We start from the raw sequence: 20471 nt of genomic DNA on the forward strand, positions 1-20471 counted from the left end.
TACTGAATAGCACTTAATTAGAATCGGCGTCAAATTTTAATGGAAAGAGTACTAATTCTAAAAGTCCCATAAAGTGAAGTCTCGAAAAAAACAATCAATTTTGTTCAGGTAAAGAAAATCATGTTTTAGATTACGCTGGGTGAAGAAAAAGCCATGGCTTCTTATAAGCAGGATTTAACGGTAAATAATACTTATTAATAAATTCATTTAATACACACACTAACGCTGGGTTGCACCAACTTACTTTGACTTTAACTAACGACAAAAATCTCTCTAACTCCATACAAAGTACACCGGTTATTGTTACAGTTACAGTCATAGTAAGCTGGTGCAACTCAGCTTAAGAAGTGTTTTTAGCAAGCAGGCGCATAGCCAGTTAATAAGTAAATCTTTGGGAGAGTTCTTTGTCCAGCAGTAGACGTTATTTGGCTCAAATGAACGATGCATTTTGTCGGCCGTTTGGAGTAGTGGTTCAGAACAGACTACCGTTCCGAGAGGTTCCGGCCGGGTTCGATTCCCGGCCGGGCAGAAATTGAAATTATGAAGAATTTTAATTTCTGTGATGGGGCCGGGTATTACTATGTATAATATGTATGTATTTACAAAAAAAAAGTATTTAAGTATGTTTATAATACCTTTGCTTAGTTTGGGACTAGAAGCGTAGTGTAAAATATCCAGGGATATTTATTTATTTATTTTGATGGCCCACCCATGTACGTGCCATTATTTAAACCATTTAGATTATTTCCAACATCCAAACATGTCTCCGTCTCCACTTCACAATACCAATTCAGATTTAATGAAAAAACATAGAGTGCCGAACAAGTCTGAAATTTCAGTCCTCAATAATCCTCGATATTCCGAAGCGAAGAAAAAGTCAGAAAGATTGCATCTTATCCAGGATTACGAAAATGAGGACGGTCGTTACGTCCAAAGCGGGTCCGAGATTAGACGATTGATAACCGAAAATTTAATTAATCTAAGAGTATTCATCGAATATATTAATATTGGAATAAGTCGGGCCCTTGAGAAGGACGATTTATACCATACGACTGTGGCATGTATGCTCTTTTACGTAATACGATTAGGTAGGTACAGCCATGAATAAGTGACATCATTTGGTTAAAACCGCTTTTTATTTCAGGCAACTGTCTTCTTCGACTGGAAGAGATCGTGATTTCACGTCCATATTCACAAACATTACTATGAGGTCTCACAATGCGCGTGGACGCATAGTGTGACACACGAACCAATCAGAGAGCTCTATTCAACGCTGTGCGTTCGATTTGCTGCTTCACCACTTAAGCAAGCATCGTTTGTGAATACGGGTGTAAATGTTAAATCATACTAATATTCAAAAATAAAGCGTTTCTTTTGAAAATCTGTAGCATAAAATAATCGAATCGTTTTCGTCTCGCTCACATATTATCGTTACATGTAAAGGCTTCTATCCGACATCTGAATGTAATTTAATTATTTAAAGGGAAAGGTTCGTTATACACAAGGTGTATATGCCTTCTTGTTTGTAATGTACCCTTGGTGATATCAAATTGGTGCATTATTGACATTGCTTGTACCTTTAAAGTATTTAAGTAGGTATGTTTATATCCGTTGTCTACTACCCATAGTACAAGCTTTGCTTAGTTTGGGACTAGAAGCGCAGTGTAATTTATTTATTATTTGTTTACCTTCTATCGTTCAATGTATAATTTCTTTATGTTGCCTATATGAACGAACAATATTATAATTTATTTATTTATTTATTTATTTGGGTAAAAAAACAGTATTGAAGTACAGTAGCAAATAAATAATACTAATATACCAATATTATCTAAATTCAACACCAGCATCATTTACCATAGATAAAACAGTTAATTAAACTTGTGTTGAGAGTGGTCGTAGTAAACACTTATTACGTAGGTACAGGCGGTAGCACATCGAAGGAGACACTGTGGCATCTTCTGTGGCTGTCTAAATGCCATTTTGCGGCAAAAATCGCATGCAGACAACCACATCCATCATACCAACAAATATTTAAATGATATTCTGCAACAAAAATGTATAGTCTGATGTGCCATCGCACTGACTGCATTTTGAATATTTTATTTTATTTTTTATTTAATATTAATTTAAGTATTTAGGTTAGTAACAACAGAGTGTAGGCATATTAACAGATTCAGGTAAGTATAGTGAGAATTATTTAGTACCTAAACGTATACTTAATTTTCAATTAATTAATTAATATCGAGGTCCGACTATGCTGTGACACAGGTACGTTCATTTATAGTCCCTGCAACCCACGAATGATATGCTAAAAGTATCTAGGTATTACGTGGTATTACTTAGTTATTCGTGTTGACTTTAATTATTTATTTTAAGTGGCTGTTTTGTTAAAAAACTTATTCGACACATAATATAATATCTGTTACTTATAATTTCATTGTTTCCTCCGTCTAACCTCAGAAACGGCTGGACCAATTTTAATGAGATATTCACTATTTATACCTATCTGATGTTATAGGTTCGAGCGAAGGCGCGGATTGGGATACGAATGTACTTATTTATTCTGATATGATTATCTTAATTTAAAACGAGGAACCTATTCTACTACCGGCTAAAAAAGCGAACCTACTTCAAACTTTTACTGTGGCAAATAGCATACTTATCATTTTCCGACTCACTGAGGCAAAATGTTCTGTGTAGCTTTTATAGTTCAATATCAAGATTGCTTGTGGAGATAAAATGCCTGTATGTTTGTCGTTTGGTAACTGACTTTTCAGACTTGTTATTTAGAAATATTCTTGATAAATTAAATATTGATTTGGTAAGTTTCAAAGTTCATACACCTTCACATAGTGTAGGTACAACTTACTTTGAAAGATTTTTTATGCATGACAAGGCAGGTATTTGATCGCAATCGTTAAGTGAGATGCAGTCTAGGATAGTACATATCTGCCCTGTAAGTGCCTATTCACTCTCGCCTTGAAAAGGCCCGGAAAACCTATTTGTTCTATATTGGTTAATAGCAAAACAGTATTTTAACCTATAGTCAACTTGACACCAATACAGTTTTTCACTTTAAAACCTCAATAACCCCAATTGAAATTCAATTGGCGTCTGAAATCCGTAAAATTACATTGATTCCTGAATTCAGGTCTATAATTTTCGAGAGCGCCTCGCATTTACTGGGCAAATGGCTGTCTATGGGCCCAATAGGATTCCATTAACCGTTAGTCTGCCTTTGGCAGAAAATTGACGGTACTCAGATATTTACATTTCAAGTTTTTTGCGAAGCGCGATTGATTGACGTAATTTTGACTATGATTGAATAGATTTATTTGCAAAACATTCGATTAAAAAACAAATGAAAATAATAAAACTTTTATGTACGTAACTAGCGCATTCATTTGTTTTGTAATGCTTTAAGAACACACTTTGTCCCCTATTTTGTAGAGAATCTTGAAGGGGGGGGATACACCCATCGTTACCCATGTCAAGGGATATGGAGATTCATATTTTTACATCGGAAATAAAGAGTTTATGAACCCATAGCGCGCAAAAATACTTTTTGTGATTTGGAGACGTTGCTAAATTAAAATAAGAGATGAAATTCGGTGAACTTCTAAAATCTTTTGTGCCTCTATTAGGCTTAGGATTTTTGTTACAATTTCAAAGAAATTGTTTCACAACTTTTCAATGAAGACAGAATTAATCCGGTACGAAAGTACCTAATTAAAGATCCGTGAAACATTAAGCGCCCAAAAGTTGCTTGCAAATATTCACAATCGCGATTGGATCTCACCCAAACAAAATCCTTAGGGACACACGGTTTTAGCGTATAGAAAACTAAGTATTGATTGACCATAAAAAGTTAGAAAAGTTTTTACATCCCGCAAAACTGGACCCCAACCCCAAGAGTTGTTAAGTTTTACTAATAAAATGTACCTATGTGAACTGAATCATTATATCAAACTTATAAAACCCATCTTTTTGCGTCGGAGGTTAAAAATGAAATAAGATGCTAGCTATTTTTTTAAGCTGTGTGTCGAGTGAAAGGCTTGGTCTCGCTAAATCAAAAAAGTTTTGCAATACTTAAAGAATTAAAACAATGTTTTGTTATTTTTTGTTTTGGGTTCAAATTGTGACCTGAGAAAACTTTTCTAATCAATACATTCTTTCGAGGAAAGTAAAACTGTTTAAAAGTGGGTATACAGTATACATTTACACTGCACAGTCTAGTTGCAACCTAAGTGAAAATTATAATACCAGACGACAAAATACTTTTTTGTAAATGCATTTTACCTTTTTAGCAAACGCCCATTTAGAAAAGTTTGTTGCATTTTGCGGGGATCCAACCTTCGACTAAGCTATCATAGAGTCGTATGAGAACCACTCATTATAACGTTCTTTATACAGCAGTGGGAATACAGTTCCATGATATTTTGAACTTTGTTCTCATGTCTTAAGGTCCAAAAACAATGACAAAGAACTTGTTATGCCCATTAAAAGCTTATTAAACATTATTTGTGTTTGTTGTATGACTGTTAAAACCTATAAGTATTAAAAAGAAATAGATGTAAGATATTTAAAAACAACCTTGTTAAAATTTTATGTTCCTTTCATTTGCCAGTTTTGTATGTAAAATCATCATCATCATCATTTCAGCCATAGGACGTCCATTGCTAAACATATACCTCCCCCAATGATTTCCACAATGGCCGGTTGGTGGCGGCCTGCATCCAGCGCCTTCCTGCTACCTTTATGAGGTCCACCTTGTGGGTGAACGTCCTACGCTGCGCTTTCCTGTACGTGACCTCCACTCCAGAACCTTGTGTACAATAAACGTATCAAAATAGTCTTTACCTTGGAGTACATTAAGCTCAACGGGAGGCTCATGGCTGTAGACAATATCCACACAAACACGATCTTGATGGTGACTCGCTTCCTCGTTTTGTTTCTGCCGAAGCGCATGGGGTAACGCAGGGAGAGGTATCTGCAAACAAACATGCTTATAAATGATTGATATGACACAAGATAAATGGTGGTTGAAGCCCCAATCATTGGCAGCTTTCAAGGACAGGAATTAAAAAGAAATTAAAAAACAAAAATAAGGATGTCAGACTTTCGAACAAACGCAATACGGCTCTTTATTTTTGCTCTCTTCGTAACAAATTATGAAGAGAATCAACTGCGCACCTCGCTGGAATGCGACTCTCTCCGTACACTCTGCACACCTCCCCGCATTCACCCCATCCGTACCAGAGCGTCGATGTGACGTCACGGCTGCCAGGTGCGCAGTTAACTCGACCGGGTTGTACGTACGTACTATTAGAGTTACGCCGTATCGTATTTAAATGTTAGTTTAATATTCGGTGTCGATCCCGTTTGCTCAAACTTTTCGACCCAAGCTTTGATTAAATTGACAGTTGTACAATCACACTACGTAATCCAGTTCTAAACAGGCGTCGTACAGTCACGTAATAATCGTAGCTTTAGTGAATAAAAATTACACAAAAATCACGATGAAGTTTCGTGGAGCGCTCCATCGTGATCGATAGTTTCCTTCAAACCACGCACTGGTTCCTCAAACGGTTTTCGAGAAACCGAGAGTTGCCATTTGCAAAAAAATTTGGCCCATACTTTATTTTAAACATAGTTTTCCGGTCCGTATCAACCCTGCTACACATTACTTCGTTATGGCTGTAGCATATAGGGCGACGTGAGGGCGTGGAAACAGTGACACGCAAATAAATTAATAATAAATGCGGCTGACGTAACACAACATTTATAAATGGATGTGACGTGACGTGTTAGTATTATTTACTTAACTTTAAATTGGAGTTCGTAAAATTTGACAGCATGAGCTTTTAGTTTTAAAGGCTATGATTCGTTCGGGTGAGGGTTCGTTCCCACGGCAAAAGACTTTTGTGGGATCTATTAATCCATGCTAAATATTGTGACAGCAGATAAATTTCTGTATAAAATTATGCAAATAAATATTTGAATTTTAATTTGTGTTGTCTCACGTACACACAGGATTTTGTATTATTTCAGTTAACTAACTCAACTTTTTAAACCTTTTAGCCTCCTCGCTGACTGCAGACTTTTTGCGCCGGGCAGTTAAACAGTTGGGTGTGTATGAAAGTGCGCTCATTTGGATGGACAGCCCAATGGTCTATTTACTAAATATCATCATCATCATGATCTCAGCCATAGGACGTCCACTGCTGAACATAGGCCTCTCCCAATGCTTTCCATGATGCCCGGTTGGTAGCGGCCTGCGTCCAGCGCCTTCCTGCTACCTTTATGATGTCGTCGGTCCACCTTGTGGGTGGACGTCTCACGCTGTTTACTAAACATGATGGGGCAAATGGATTTGAGTTTGGGAAAATTAATAAAGTCTAAGCCCTGAAAACACCTATAATGACAAGTCAAGTCATATAAGAAGGTAGTTTCCAAATTACCTGTCAACACTGATGGTGCATAGATGCATAATGGAAGCAGTACACAGAAGCACGTCCAGGCAGATCCAGGTGAGGCAGTACACAGCAGGCAAAGGGAAGTAACCTGAAACAAAGATACGCAACTGTTAATTTTTCATCATCACATCATTAGCAGGTAACCACTGCAGGAGCACATCGCCCGGTTGGTAGCGGCCTGCATCCAGTGCCTTCCTGTTACCTTTATGAGGTCACCGGTCCACCCTGTCCGGTCACCCGTAAATGTCTGTTACAGTTATCAGCAAAGCCAACTACACTAATAAAAAAATTAAATTATTATGCTTCCAATAAAAATGTAAGGTTTAAAATCCATTGCAAAAATTGTAGTCGTTGACTGTTGACCTTCTGGGACTGTTAAACCAAACCTCGCTAAGTATTTACGTCATTTTTCATAACAATACTAAATTAATAAAACAAACGGCTATTCTGAACTTCAAAAATTCAGTCAAGTTATTGATGAAACTTTCACGGACTTATTTCAGGACGTCAACATTATTTTTCTAATCATAATTAAATCATGATCGATAGCAATCTGGCATCTTGTTAAATTCTTAACAAGATTACGTAAAAGTTAAATCTTTCAGAAGCATTTTTATCTTCCTTTTTCCACCTTAACCTGGGGCATTTTTACAAACGCAAATTTAAATTCATAAATATTTATAACAACATAAAAATGATGAATTTACTTCATTATAATATCAAATTAATGCAAGCAGACGCGGCCGTATCAAAATGTACTGAATTCATTTCCCATTTGAATTTATAAGCCAATAATAACAATGTAGGTTGCATTTTGTATTTGAATTTTATTTTGATTATAAAGAATACATCGGTCAAGAACGAGTCGGCCCTGAAATTGCCCTAACAATACAGACAGACGGAAAAGGAAGTCTTCTTTTATGGTTTTGCTTTTTTTTAAACAGCGCTGTACCTACCTAAATTCTATGACGTTTTCATGAAAAATAGGAAATTTCAAATGGTGTCAAATATTATATTTCAAACACTCATTTTATTATGGTTAGTGCCAGCGGCTACTGTAGCTGCACCGAGTTTCCGAAAAGTTCCGGAAATATAGAATTCAGTCTTCTTTCCATCGATTGTCGATACTAAAAGAAGAATGTCTACTGTGACCCTAGAATATCCTTCACGTAAAAACAAACTGGTGTAGACAATAAATAAGCGTAATATCGATCTTGTGACCGCACTTGTCCCACACAACATGTTTCACTTGACCTGCCCTTGAGTGTATAGACTACGGTACTCAACACTGCGGCGTCCTATAATAGTACATTGTAACTGTAGTTGTTATTTTGGCAAAAAAATATACGCTTCAAGGGCTTGGATCGATGGACTACCTTTTACTATACTAGCTTATACAGGGTGAAATTTTGTAATGCCACCTGGAGGAAAAGTACTCTTAATACTGTAGATGTAAAATTTTACTACTATTTCTTTTCCTAAATTAAGGAATGTTTCCTTTGAGTAAAATTTTCTATCTTCAGTATTAAGAGTACTTTCCCTCCAGGTGGCATTACAAAATTTCACCCTGTATATACTACCTTTTGCCACGACATCGTCCGCGTAAAAGTCGAATATGTTAGAAGTTTTTATGCTAAATAATAGGGTGGGCCAAAATAAAATTCTTGAATTCTCGAAAACTTTCGAGGTATTTTTTTCTTACAAAAACACGCTATTGTCCTGTAAAGAGCTCCATAATGACCAACGCCCGTATTCACAAACGATACTTGCAGTTAAGCAGCAAATCGAACGCACAACGTTAAAATAGAGCTCTGTGATTGGCTCGTATGTCATCACCCTGTGCGTCCACGCGCACTGTGAGACCTCATAGTAATGTTTGTGAATACGGGCGTAAAGCTTCATGAAATTATGCACAGTTTCACAGGTTCAAGAACTGCTTTCGAGAAATCAAGCGTCGCTATTCGCGAAAATTTTTGGCTCACCCTATAAGTCATGGGTACAGGGTATAAGTCAAAATTGCTCTCACTTACTAAATACCATTTTAATGCATAGTTCGTACAAATGAATTAGTGCTTCCAAGGGCTATATTTCACCGGGACACCATGGCGGCGCAACCAGTCGCCGCTACCAACAAAATATATACAGCTCTATAGAGAGTTACTCACCTGGTGTCCGTTTGGTTGCGCAAAGTTGTATACATTTTGTTGGTAGCGGCGACTGGTTGCGCCGCCATGGTGTCCCGGTGAAATATAGCCCTAAGTGTGACAAGGTCCCCGATAGCCTATTGGGCACTTATCTGTCAGATACACTACATTTTTAAGTTTCAGGTCTCGGATAGAGATCTGGCAATATCACACGTAATCACCAAAATATAGTCTGAAATAGTTGGTATTTTTCATCAAAAAGGGCGCTTACTTTTCCATATTACAGAATTACTCATTTGTTCTAATACGACTCGTGAGACATAAATTCTAGTGAAATACGACTTTCTCATGGAATAACTAGCTAGTTTTATTACTTTCTCTCACCGTGTCCAGTAATATATTCCGTCACTATGAGTGGTATCTTAGATATATTGCCTTCGCAATTTACCAGAGCTTACTACAGCGTTATCCGTATTTCTTTTATTTCTGAGGATTACCGTTCATCTATATTAATATGGTGGACGTTATAAGGCGAATTTTGTGTAAAGATGCGGAATAATTTAGGATATTTAATTTTTATAATGAAATCTGAGTATTAATTAGTAAAATACCAGATATTGTATTTTTAAAGAATGCTAGGTCAAATAAATTAACTGTTTAGTTAGTAATATCCTACTTTATCTTACTTGATTTTAGCAGCAAACAGCGATGATTGTTTTCTTGCTGTGCGATCCTTTTACTCACAATTTATAATTTTGATGGCTTGTTACTCATAATAATAAGCAACAAACATAAAAAGGAACTCTAAAAGGTATTTAAATTATTCACTGTTTACTCGCTATTACGAATAAGCTAACATAATGTTATCTCTAAAAACTACACAAGTTAAATAGCTAAAGATACCTAGAAAACTGATAAAAAACAAAACACTATCGTTCTTCTACGTCAAAGATTTTTTTAAACGTTTCTAATAAACCGAGTCATTATTGTCACTGGCTGCAATAAAAATGTCCCCAAAGTAATTTTTTTTTTGTTTCAAAGTTAGTTAAAATTGATAGAGCAGAAAAACGACGCAATCACTGTACAATTTTTTGTTAAAATATTGAATGAAATATCTTGGGAACGATTTAAAATAATAGTCAGATCTAAAAGTTGATTTGTTAAACGCTACAAGTTAATTAAACGGTTTGATGAAAAAGTTGGACGCTTTCATATTCATTTCGAATATTTACTGTGCAAATACTGAATCCATTTTTTGTTTTAGTGGTCCATGGGTATATTGAGATGAAAATAACTATGAAGCAAAGGTTGTAGCAATTATCTGTAGCTGCAACTTGTAACTTTAACCGTAACTATAACTTTAACCGGTGTTCTTGTTTGGAGTATGACAGACTTTTGCCTTAGAGTAAGATAGTGCAATGTTTATAAATTCTAACACCAGAATATTAAATACTAAACATTAAAATTTCATATTGCCTTAGGTGTTTCAAGTTTCAAAATAACTTTTAGATAAGTTTGGCATCTTCAATTTAAATATAAATTATTCTTCAAATCCTAATAAGCCTCGTCTTATAAAAAAGCCGAAAATAACCTTTTCAGCTTCTATAATAAAAGTAGAAAAAAAAAAACTCCTCTCGACCGCTGACCGAATATAATTACTTACTTTCCCCTCGTAAATCCGTCTCAAATCTGAAAAGTTACTGACAGCGGATGCCAATAAGCAAAACAACCCAATAGACTAAGAGCCAGTGAACGCCAGACCTACGTCATTTTATAAAAGCTGAAAGTTTGTCAGCGTATGCTCCCAATATAGGAAATAACGTTGGTGAATTATGAACTTTGGGTCAATATTTGGACAATAATTAGAAGTATTTTCCCTAACAGCCAGACAATTTTGACAGTTCCAACTCCTTGCCAGACACTTTTTTAGGGTAGCTCCCAAAGCCACGATGACCCAAACTTCATAATTCATCAACATTATATCCTATATTGGGAGCATACGCTGACAAACTTTCAGCTTTTATAAAATGACGTAGGTCTGACGTTCACTAGCTCTTAGTCTACATCATTCGCGCCTCCAGTAAACAAAGCCCTACATCTCTCATTACGGCTGTTGGCCCGAACGAGCAAATACGACGTAATATAATCCTGAAAAGGGCCAAGTAGTTTATTGACTGGGAAGGTGGGCAACACAATATTGGCTAACGTCAAGAAGCTTTTTGTATGGGTACGGATACGAACTAAAGATTTCAGTGGCAATAACAGATCAACGGTGACGTCAGAATATTGCTAATCTAAATTAAAGTAACTCAAAGGACTGACTGACTAACTGACATAGTGATCTATCAACGCACAGCCCAAACCACTGGACGGATCGGGCCGAAATTTGGCATGCAGGAGCAGGTAGATGTTATGACGTGGGCATCCGCTAAGAAAGGATTTCACGAAACTCCACCCCTAAGAGGGTAAAACGGGATCCACGCGTACGAAGTCGCGGGCGGCCGCTAGTTATGCTCTAATTACGAGGTGGTATAGGTACAAACTGACAAAAAACAAAACACAATCGTTGTTCTGTTACATTTTTTTTATTTAAATCGTTTCAAAATAAGCTGTCATTCTTACCACTGGGCGCAATAAAAATATCTCCAGCAAATACGACGTAATATAATCCTGAAAAGGGCCAAGTAGTTTATTCACTGGGAAGGTTGGCAATACAATATTGGCTAACGTCAAGATGGCGGGAAGCTTTTTCTGAGGGTGAATACGAACTGAAGCTACGCATTGAATTTTATAGAGGCGAAAATAGCAAAAGTGACGTTAAAATATTTCTAATTTCATGTACCCATGCGAGTAATTGAGGGATAAAGAAAAGAAACTGACAAAAAACACAACAAAAAACAAAACACCGTCGTTGTTCTATGTCAAATAATATATTTATTCATTATTTTAAAATGAGCCGAGTCATTATTGTCACTGGCCACTTGTCACTTTTATTCGGACTCCATGAACAAGACGTTCAAAATAAGAATCAAATAGCGGCGCATGATTGGGAAAGCTGACCGTTCGTACCGGGATAAGGCGAAGCAGAAAAAGAAGAAGATTATTGTCACTGGCCGCAATAAAAATAATGTCCCTAAGCCTTTGATCTCTGATCGTTTGTCTCTCAAAACTTTAACGTAATGGGTAAAACGGTTTAAATTTTTCACACATCTTATCGTGAATTATTGTTATTAGGCGATTATCACACTGCGCCGCGCTCCGCCGCGGTACGCGGGACGACAGATTTAATCATTGTATGCAAGTACCTCAGTTTGTATAGAAAACACGCGCGGCACAAAACACTGACAAAGCGTCTGCGCGCGGGATTTTTTATATGACATCACGCGGACCGCGGCGGAGCGCGGCGCAGTGTGATAATCGCCTTAACGTTATTAAGGTTGATAAAAAATTTAAATAACGTCATAAAACTTTAAATTCACAAGCGCTGTGGATGATGCAAACATTCGAAACTATATCTAACTTAAACTGACAGGCGCTCCAAGCCATTTCAGTGTGTATATCGGTTCGGCATTGGTGTTTAGTGAACGGGATTCTGTCAAAACACTTCACTAGAGATACTTTGAGCCTAGACTACGAGTAAATATAATTCTAGACGATATATTACTCTGACATGTGGAACGTAAGAGACATCTGTGGATAAATTACCACATTAGTGAATGAGTAAGAGCATACTTTCTGTGTTTATTTTCGAGAAAAAAGGCTCTACACTTGTCTTTATAGTTTTGATGAAGGTCATAAAGGGAGAATATTTACAGTGTTTTTAATGACGCATTTACAATTTTTGAAAATATTAATACAATGCAAGCAAGATTTACCTAAAGTAAAACCGGCAACATAATGATTTACCTAATTCAAGTGCTAGGCTTAGGCTACAAATAACACAAATTATTAAAAAATGTAAATTAGTATAAAACACTATGCGCTGGACTTAGTTCGAGCCCTCACTGGACACTGCAGCTTAAACAAGCACTTGTCCACTATGGGACTGTCCGAAACAAGAACGTGCAGGATGTGCCAAGAGGCAGATGAAACGCCACTACACATTCTCACGGACTGCGGACCTCTGATGCGCAAGCGGAGCTTACACCTGGGCAAACACATCCTAAACCCACAAGATGTAAAACATATCGCCCCCCAAAAGATACTGCACTTCCTAATGGATGCAGGACTCGGAGGCGAACTGTAAGGAAAACAGCGGCGATCACAATAGATCGATAACGGTCGCAGTGATACTAGGACTTTATTGAACTAGAATAGCCGCTCAACACAAATAAAATAAAATGCGCTGGACCGACCAAGTGAAATTGGCAGTGGGAGACGGGGTATGTGACTGCAGCAGACAGTCTGCCAACAGAGAGAGATGGCGGAAGATCGTGCAGAGAGTTTAATTCGCCTCTACAACCGTTGTGTTTAAGCGATTTTGTGAAAAATATTATTGGCAGGTAGTTGCTATTGCTCATAAGATAGGCCCCCTTAATTGATAATTTATTGTCCGTGGTGCATAATCTTTTCTCAAAGGTTTTAAACCTTCGTTTGTCACCTGTCATCCGCTTTGCAATGGAGAGAAGTCGAACCTTAATTTCGAACTCCTCCTATGTTCTTCTGATTAATTTCGTTGCGAGTCCAACTTGTCCTTCATTGGTTGGGTTTTTATGGCGGTAAAGCTGTAGATCCTGGCTACACAGGAATTGCTGTGGTGGGAACGAGAGGTGGGAATAGTCCCTACAACCGATGTGTACAACGACTCAACGTAACCACCGACCGCTCTGCCATGAGCGAAACGAATAAGAGGAAGAAAACAGTGTATATTTTCTAGTTTTTTTTAAAGCAAAATACTACAGCTATCCTTTTCACTTGCGTTCAGTATCTTAATTTCTCTTTGTACCAAAAATTCCGAGCACAAAAGCATCTCAGTTGTAACAAACTTCGCTATCATTTGAAAAGTTAATGTCCCTTTTCCTCAAACTTTTTCTTCAACGATTGTTTCCTTACCTAATATTCTTAAGTCAATTCATTAGTCTATTAGGAGTTTCCTCCAAATTCTTAAAACGAATAACTTTGCACCTTTGAGTAATTACTGTTGAGTTGTTTTAATTAGTTGGCGTAACGCTGTAGTTTAACGTACGCACATTAAGTTACATAAGGTATTTAAATGTTCTTGTAATAAGTATGTATTTGCTACAAGAATGTAGAGTTCGAAGTGCTGTTGACTGTATAGAAACGTACATACGATACGATTTGATTAAAGCAAAACCTAATTTCACGTGGGCGTAGCCATAGGCAAAAGCTAGTTACAATATTTATAAAAATTCGTGTATACTAAAATTAGTATAAATAGACATTTTTGGGGCCGAAAATAGCACCTAGTGCAAGTCCGCTACTCACGGGGTATCAAATTGCAGGACATAGGTAGCTCCTAAATTCTTTAGGTACAGTCTAGCCTCGTAGCGCCCACGCGCCTTTTGATAACCCAAAATAACAATAATTTAATTCGATTTCTGAACGAAATATTAGGGAACAGTTTCCGGTATGCTACCATTGGCTGTCACAATTGACAGATGGGATTTTTTGAAAAATGGCCGGCGGTATGGACGGCTCACTAACACGTAGTTAGTAAATCGCATTTTTTTATGATAATCCGTGGTTGTCGAGTATGTTTTTATGCAAAAAGTTGCTAACGAATAGGTATTACTTAAATAGAGATAATTACTTTGCATTTTTAGGGCAGAAATTCTGCGAAATCTTGGTTTGAAATAATATGTACTTTGTGAAGGCGGTTGGGTCGAAGCTAGTACTAAAAATATCATAATATTTTTAGTTTGTGGCTTTGTGTTATATTGGTTTATGGAATATTACTAATATAAAAATGCAACTTATCTTTCACTAATAATTAATTTAATTAATTAATTATTTGTCGGCCGTTTGGTGTAGTAGTTCTAAAAGGGACTACTATGCCGAGAGGTCCCGGGTTCGATTCCCAGCCGGGCAGAAATTGAAATGATGAATTTTAATTTCTGTGATGGGTCTGGGTGTTACTAGTATAATATGTATGTATTTAAAACGTTTATAATGTAGTATATCCGTTAAGCGAGCACCCATAACACAAGCATATTAATTGCTTACTATGGGGCTAGATAGCGTTATGTGTGAAATTGTTCAAAAATATTTATTATATTTATTATTATTATTAATTTAATACTCTTTACACTACTAATTTTTTGTATTATTTAATTTTACATCACTTAATACTTCCTTTTAATCTAGAATTTGTGGCCCGATGGCCTTTGTAAAGAACAAAAGGTAGACAAATAATTGAATTTAAAAACACATGCTAATATAATCATAATTATACCCTGAAAGTTTCACTTCAAACCGGTAACTCTAACACATACGAATTTCAACTCAAAATCTTGGGCTGATAGGACTATAACTATAAGTCCTATAAGAAGGACGGTCGGGTCGTAGTTAAAGAGGATCCAAAAAATCCGTGGGCGCTACGAGGCTAGGACATTTCACCTCTGTAATTATCACTTGAGACGGAGACCCAAAAAGTCTTATTTATGTACAAAAATATAGTTTCACAGAGTAAAAATAGAATAGGCTCTTTCTATTCTTCCCGTGGATGACTTACGTAAATGTCAAGCATATGAACGCCAGGTTTCACCAATCCATACAGGCATGGTGGTACCGTGGGGAATGTAGACCAAATCCTACATTTGCCTCTGATCGTTCGTTCGTTCGTTCATTTCAGCCAAATGACGTCCACTGCTGGACAAAGGCCTCCCCCAAGGTTTTCCAAGTTCCCAAGGTGCCTCTGTTAATTTAGTGGAAACTCATGCTCATTTTTTTTTCATTTTTCTGCCTTTTAATAAGTATAAAATATGAAATACTTGATTAGAAGATGAACAAGTTCAAGCTAAAAATCCAATTCAGAAACCGACAAGCGAGTTGATGATGATGATTTACTTATTTTACTGCATACTTCTGCCTAGAAGATTTAGAGATAAATCTTGAGTGTTACCTACAAGAAACTAGGGATGTGATGCATATGTAGTTTCGGTTATGGATACGGTTACTGATATAGGATTAAATTATACCGGTTTCGTTTACGGTTACGGATATTTTTTTTATTTCGGATATCCGAAAGTTTCGGTTACGGTTACGGATATCTGTGCTTTAGAATGCAATTTGCAATAGTTGTCCAACACGGTTAATTCATGGCCGCACACTTTCCATCGAATAAAAAGTAAAAAAAATAAAAATGGCTACTAGGCACTATAAAGGTAAATCAGGCTGTTATGCCTTTACATATAATGCTGTACAAAAAACAATTTAAACTGCCTACATCCGAAACTATCCGAAACTTTTAAATCGGTTACGGTTACGGTTTCGGATATTTTTTTATTTCGGATATCCGAAAGTTTCCGTTACGGTTACGGATATCCATAACATCCCTGCAAGAAGCCATTAAGTGTTCCAAGTAAACACAATAACACTAGCGAAGAGTGCTACAACTTAGAACTTTAGTAACAACTACATAAGTTCGGGATTAAATAAAAGTTAGGGGAATAACAGACTGCAGATGAAAATGTTTGTTCTGAACAGGTTAAAGCAATATTGAGAAAATAAGATTTAAGTATACTTTACTCGTAACTTTGCGAGCTTTTGTGTTCAAGTAACTTGGTGTACCTACCAACCATTCACAAAGTGGACCGACGACCTCATAAAGGTAGCAGGAAGGCGGTGGATGCAGGCCGCTATGTTCATTATTTCTGATGAACATAGGCGATACGAATTTTCTCCGGGTCAGCTATTTTTAGATAAAGTAAATCATCATCATCATCATCATCATCATCATCATCATTTCAGCCACAGGACGTCCACTGCTGTACATAGGCCCCCAATGACTTCCACGTCGCACGGTTGATGAATGAAAAGGAAATCATTGGTAAATTAATTCAACATAATCTCTAATAGAATCTTGCAAAAGTATTCCTTAATGTTGTGTATTTGTATGTGTACACGTACTAAGTATAATATAATATGTAAAGAAAATTGTAACTCAACCGTACTTAGCAACGTTTACCATAACCTTGAATGCATAATTTATGTGTTTCTGATTACATACCTTTTTATTTTCTTTAATATGAATAAATGTATGTCGTTAGGTCGTAATTACGTGACATTTATGCATAATAGATGTAACAATCATAATAAATGTTTAAATTAAAAAAAATGCCTATTGCGGATCACATAAGAGGTCTGGTCTGAGGGTTCCGTGTCTTTATAATTCAAATTATTTCGTCAAAAACTACACCTTAAGTTTTCAGATGTAATTTTTCAAAATGTTTCTCCCAAGGGAATTAAAGGGGGTCGAAAGTTTAACGTGAGTTTTAAAATATGAATTTGATATTCCGAGCCGCAACTTTATCTATAACTGATGTTTTTGTATGGTATTTGACAGATTTTTGACGTTTGTTACTTATAGTTAAACTGAGATGGAGCAAACCAGTCTAAGGCCCAGTTTTTTCTGATATTTAACCACTTGTCATTTGACATTCTGTAAAATTTGGCTATTGGTTATTTTAACTATGAATCAAAAAACTGGGCCCTAGTAGACCAACTCACACGTGGTAATCTTTCGTAATACCTTTGAATAACGAAACAAAAAAAGCATTCGAAAATCAAAATGGCAAATAAAAACACTGGTTAAAAACAACAAAACTGGCAAATAAAAAAATGCAGATCGAAATTCCACACGCTAAAATGAGTCCAATGTTGCTCAAAAGGATGAGTTGAATAGCTCGCGAATACTTAACATAACGTTGACGTAAAGTATGCTCGTTAACGTCATGCCACTGAGTAAGCATTTTACTGGTTGGGTACGGCATTCCGTCATTTTGAGAATGAGCAGCAATGAAGAACATGCATGTTTTTGTTTTTCTTTTTCATTTTTCTTTATCCCTGCATCAAATTATTCAGTGATTATTTATTTTAAAAGTCTCTAAACATACCAAAGATACAGATAATATGAAATAACGTGACGTCACCTTACACGATAGTGCAACATGCACCGTTCCGTAGGAGTAAGTTTGGGCACGTGTCATTGAGACGTCACGATCAGCTAATCCCAAAGTTTTAAACGCTTCCACCTTTCAAAACTAGTTTGACACATTGTATAGTTTTATATCAATCTATCTTCTTGCATGTTAAATCAAAATCGTATTTTAACAAGAATTCCCTGTGGGAATGTCCATAATATGATTTTGCATTACATTTCTGTACGTTCCAAATCGGGTACAAGCACACATAATGTGTGCCACATTTGACCCAACGTTTTGGCGCGCGCCTAGTTTTTGCGCTAAACTTGTACACAATACAACAGGCTCTGGCATGTTGACAGGTCCGAAGCACAAAAAGTCCTTTTGAAACTGCCATTTTTCCGTTCTGCTACAATATCAGCAACCGACGGCTGCTTCTGATAAGTTCCTTGTAAATGTAACTGAATGATATGGTAAAGGTCACTTATAATATTTTTAACTCGATACACACAATATTTCGTTTATTACCTATTGGTAGCCATACAAATACTTTAACGCCCGTATTCACAAACATTACTATGAGGTCTCACAGTGCGCGTGGACGCACAGGGTGACACACGAAGCAATCACAGAGCTCTATTGAACGATGTGCGTTCGATTTGCTGCTTCACTTAAGCAATTATCGTTTGTGAATACGCGCGTTACGCGTTACTGTCAAAACATCGTGACTTTTTACTCTAAATTGCCTGCATTACACCCCTTAGCCTACAGACTTTTTGCGCAATTTTTTGTCAGCCGATAGTTTGATCGGGTTGTTAATCGATACGAACATGTATAAAATGGCGCACTTAGCTGAAGCATAGTCTATAGAGTATGTTGGTAATAATATTTTAAGCCGTCCTAAACAAAAACAAAGTTATATCGTGAGCTACAAACTCATAATTCAACGGGGTTACGTGTACTCTAAAACAATTAACTGTCATTTCCTAGACCATCCCTCTATTTTCCGCTTCGTTTACAACTCATGTATTTCCCATAGATTGCCTCCAAGCAAGATAACGTTTTAACGTCATTTTGAACTCTGAAACACAATCAAAATTCTAAGGTATGGGTAACTTAATTTGCTGTAACTTGGACTGTGAGTACAGTCGATTACTTGGCGATGATGACGCAAATCGACTTTCAAAGTGTCGATAGTTTGAATCTATTAAATACATCATCAGCTTCTGCCATCGGTTTTATCCACGTAGATTTTAGTGTTATGGATTTTCTTTACACTTTCATGGGGCTAAAGATATGTATGCACGGAGCCCTATTTTTTTTTTCTAAAATCTTTATTAAATTTTTCAAAACGTCAGCCATTTTTCCAGTGACGGTCTTGTCAAAATCAGTTCAGCCATTTTGATCATTCACCGGAATAAACAAACAAATAAAACCGTAACAGGCCTAAGCTAGTTAAAGATTATTTTATGTTTATTTTACTTTGATGTAGGTTTTCATTTTATTGTGACCCTCTGATTTTCAGCAAAAAATCACTAACCTAGGTAGAGATGACAGCACATCAAGTTGGACACTGTGGCATCTTATCTCGTTGTAATACAGGCTATTTTGCAATACCATTTATTCTGATGCAGATGTGCTGTCAACTCTATCTATCTGATTGTATGCACCGAACGTTATCAAAGAGCACCATCAAACTACTATCACAACTACAGATCCTCGCTCGATATGGAAGTAATTGGATGCCTATCTAAATAATCTTTTCAATAAAACACGTCAGCAAACTGATTCACGATTTGAAAACAATTCCGGAGCGCCCGAAACCTTTCAAATAAATTAAACCGTTGGCGGCATCGATTATACGTTGAGCGCTTTGTATCGATGCTTTATCGATTGACCGACACCACTATCGTAATGGCTCGATTTTAAAGGCGAGGTTAGAGCCAAAGCACACGATGCGTTGCAGCGGCGCCGGTGCGACACCGGAGCGATGTCGTTACGACGTCTTAGGCTGCTTTTAGTGTGACGCGGACTGTCAGTGCGGATCGCTCCGCACAGCCGATTTGTATGAACTGCTAGGGAGCGGAGCGGTTCCTCCGGACCGCATTACTTTAAAACGCTCCCTAGAAGTTCATACAGATTGGCAGGGGGTCCGCACCGGACGGTCCGCGTGACACTAAAACCAGCCTTAATAAGGTGGCGATTCTCGTCGCGTCAGAGACAAGAGTATGAGATGGAAGACTGCGACCGTTACTTAGGTTTCTGTCTCGTGTCTCTGTCGTGAACTGACGCTATAAGTGGTGTACTTGTTGCCAAACTTGTCATTATTATACACTGTAAAACCCTGGTTTTCCTAAATAAATAAATATAGCGCTACCTAAAGTCAAGCAACAGTCATGGTCTATCGTCTTGATCTTGTTTTCTCTCGTCTTTTGTCTTGGTCTTTTGTCTAGGTCTTTTCTCTCAGTCTTTTGTCTCGGTCACTTGTCTTTGTTGCAGCGTGATCCGCCACCTTTACATAGAATCAGTGGTGCGGCGCCGCGCCGTGACGGTGTAATCATTGCAATTCGGCGCCGCAACGCATCGTGTGCTTTGGCTCTTAGGCGTACCAAGACAGAATTGCGCTGGTAAAATGGATTAAAATATGGTAATTGACGCTTTGAGAGACCCAGGAGCTAGACCATGCAAGGTGCATACCAATGAAGCTACGGTGACCGACACTAATTTGCTAGCCAAATGGGGACCTT

At 37.1% G+C, this 20471-nt stretch overlaps 1 protein-coding gene across 1 annotated transcript in view; it reads right to left on the reverse strand.

Annotated features, from left to right (window-relative positions):
- The window catches only part of LOC135084983 (5-hydroxytryptamine receptor 2A), a 135049-nt gene that overhangs the window by 34892 nt on the left and 79686 nt on the right, over positions 1-20471 (reverse strand). Inside the window, exons 3-4 of the mRNA XM_063979747.1 lie at positions 6465-6567; positions 4864-4993 (exon numbers count right to left, since the gene is read on the reverse strand). Of these exons, the coding sequence (XP_063835817.1) occupies positions 4864-4993; positions 6465-6567 (233 nt within the window). The remainder of the gene's footprint in view (positions 1-4863; positions 4994-6464; positions 6568-20471) is intronic.

The sequence above is a fragment of the Ostrinia nubilalis genome, chromosome 2 (assembly GCF_963855985.1).
Source record: "Ostrinia nubilalis chromosome 2, ilOstNubi1.1, whole genome shotgun sequence".
NCBI lineage: Eukaryota > Metazoa > Arthropoda > Insecta > Lepidoptera > Crambidae > Ostrinia > Ostrinia nubilalis.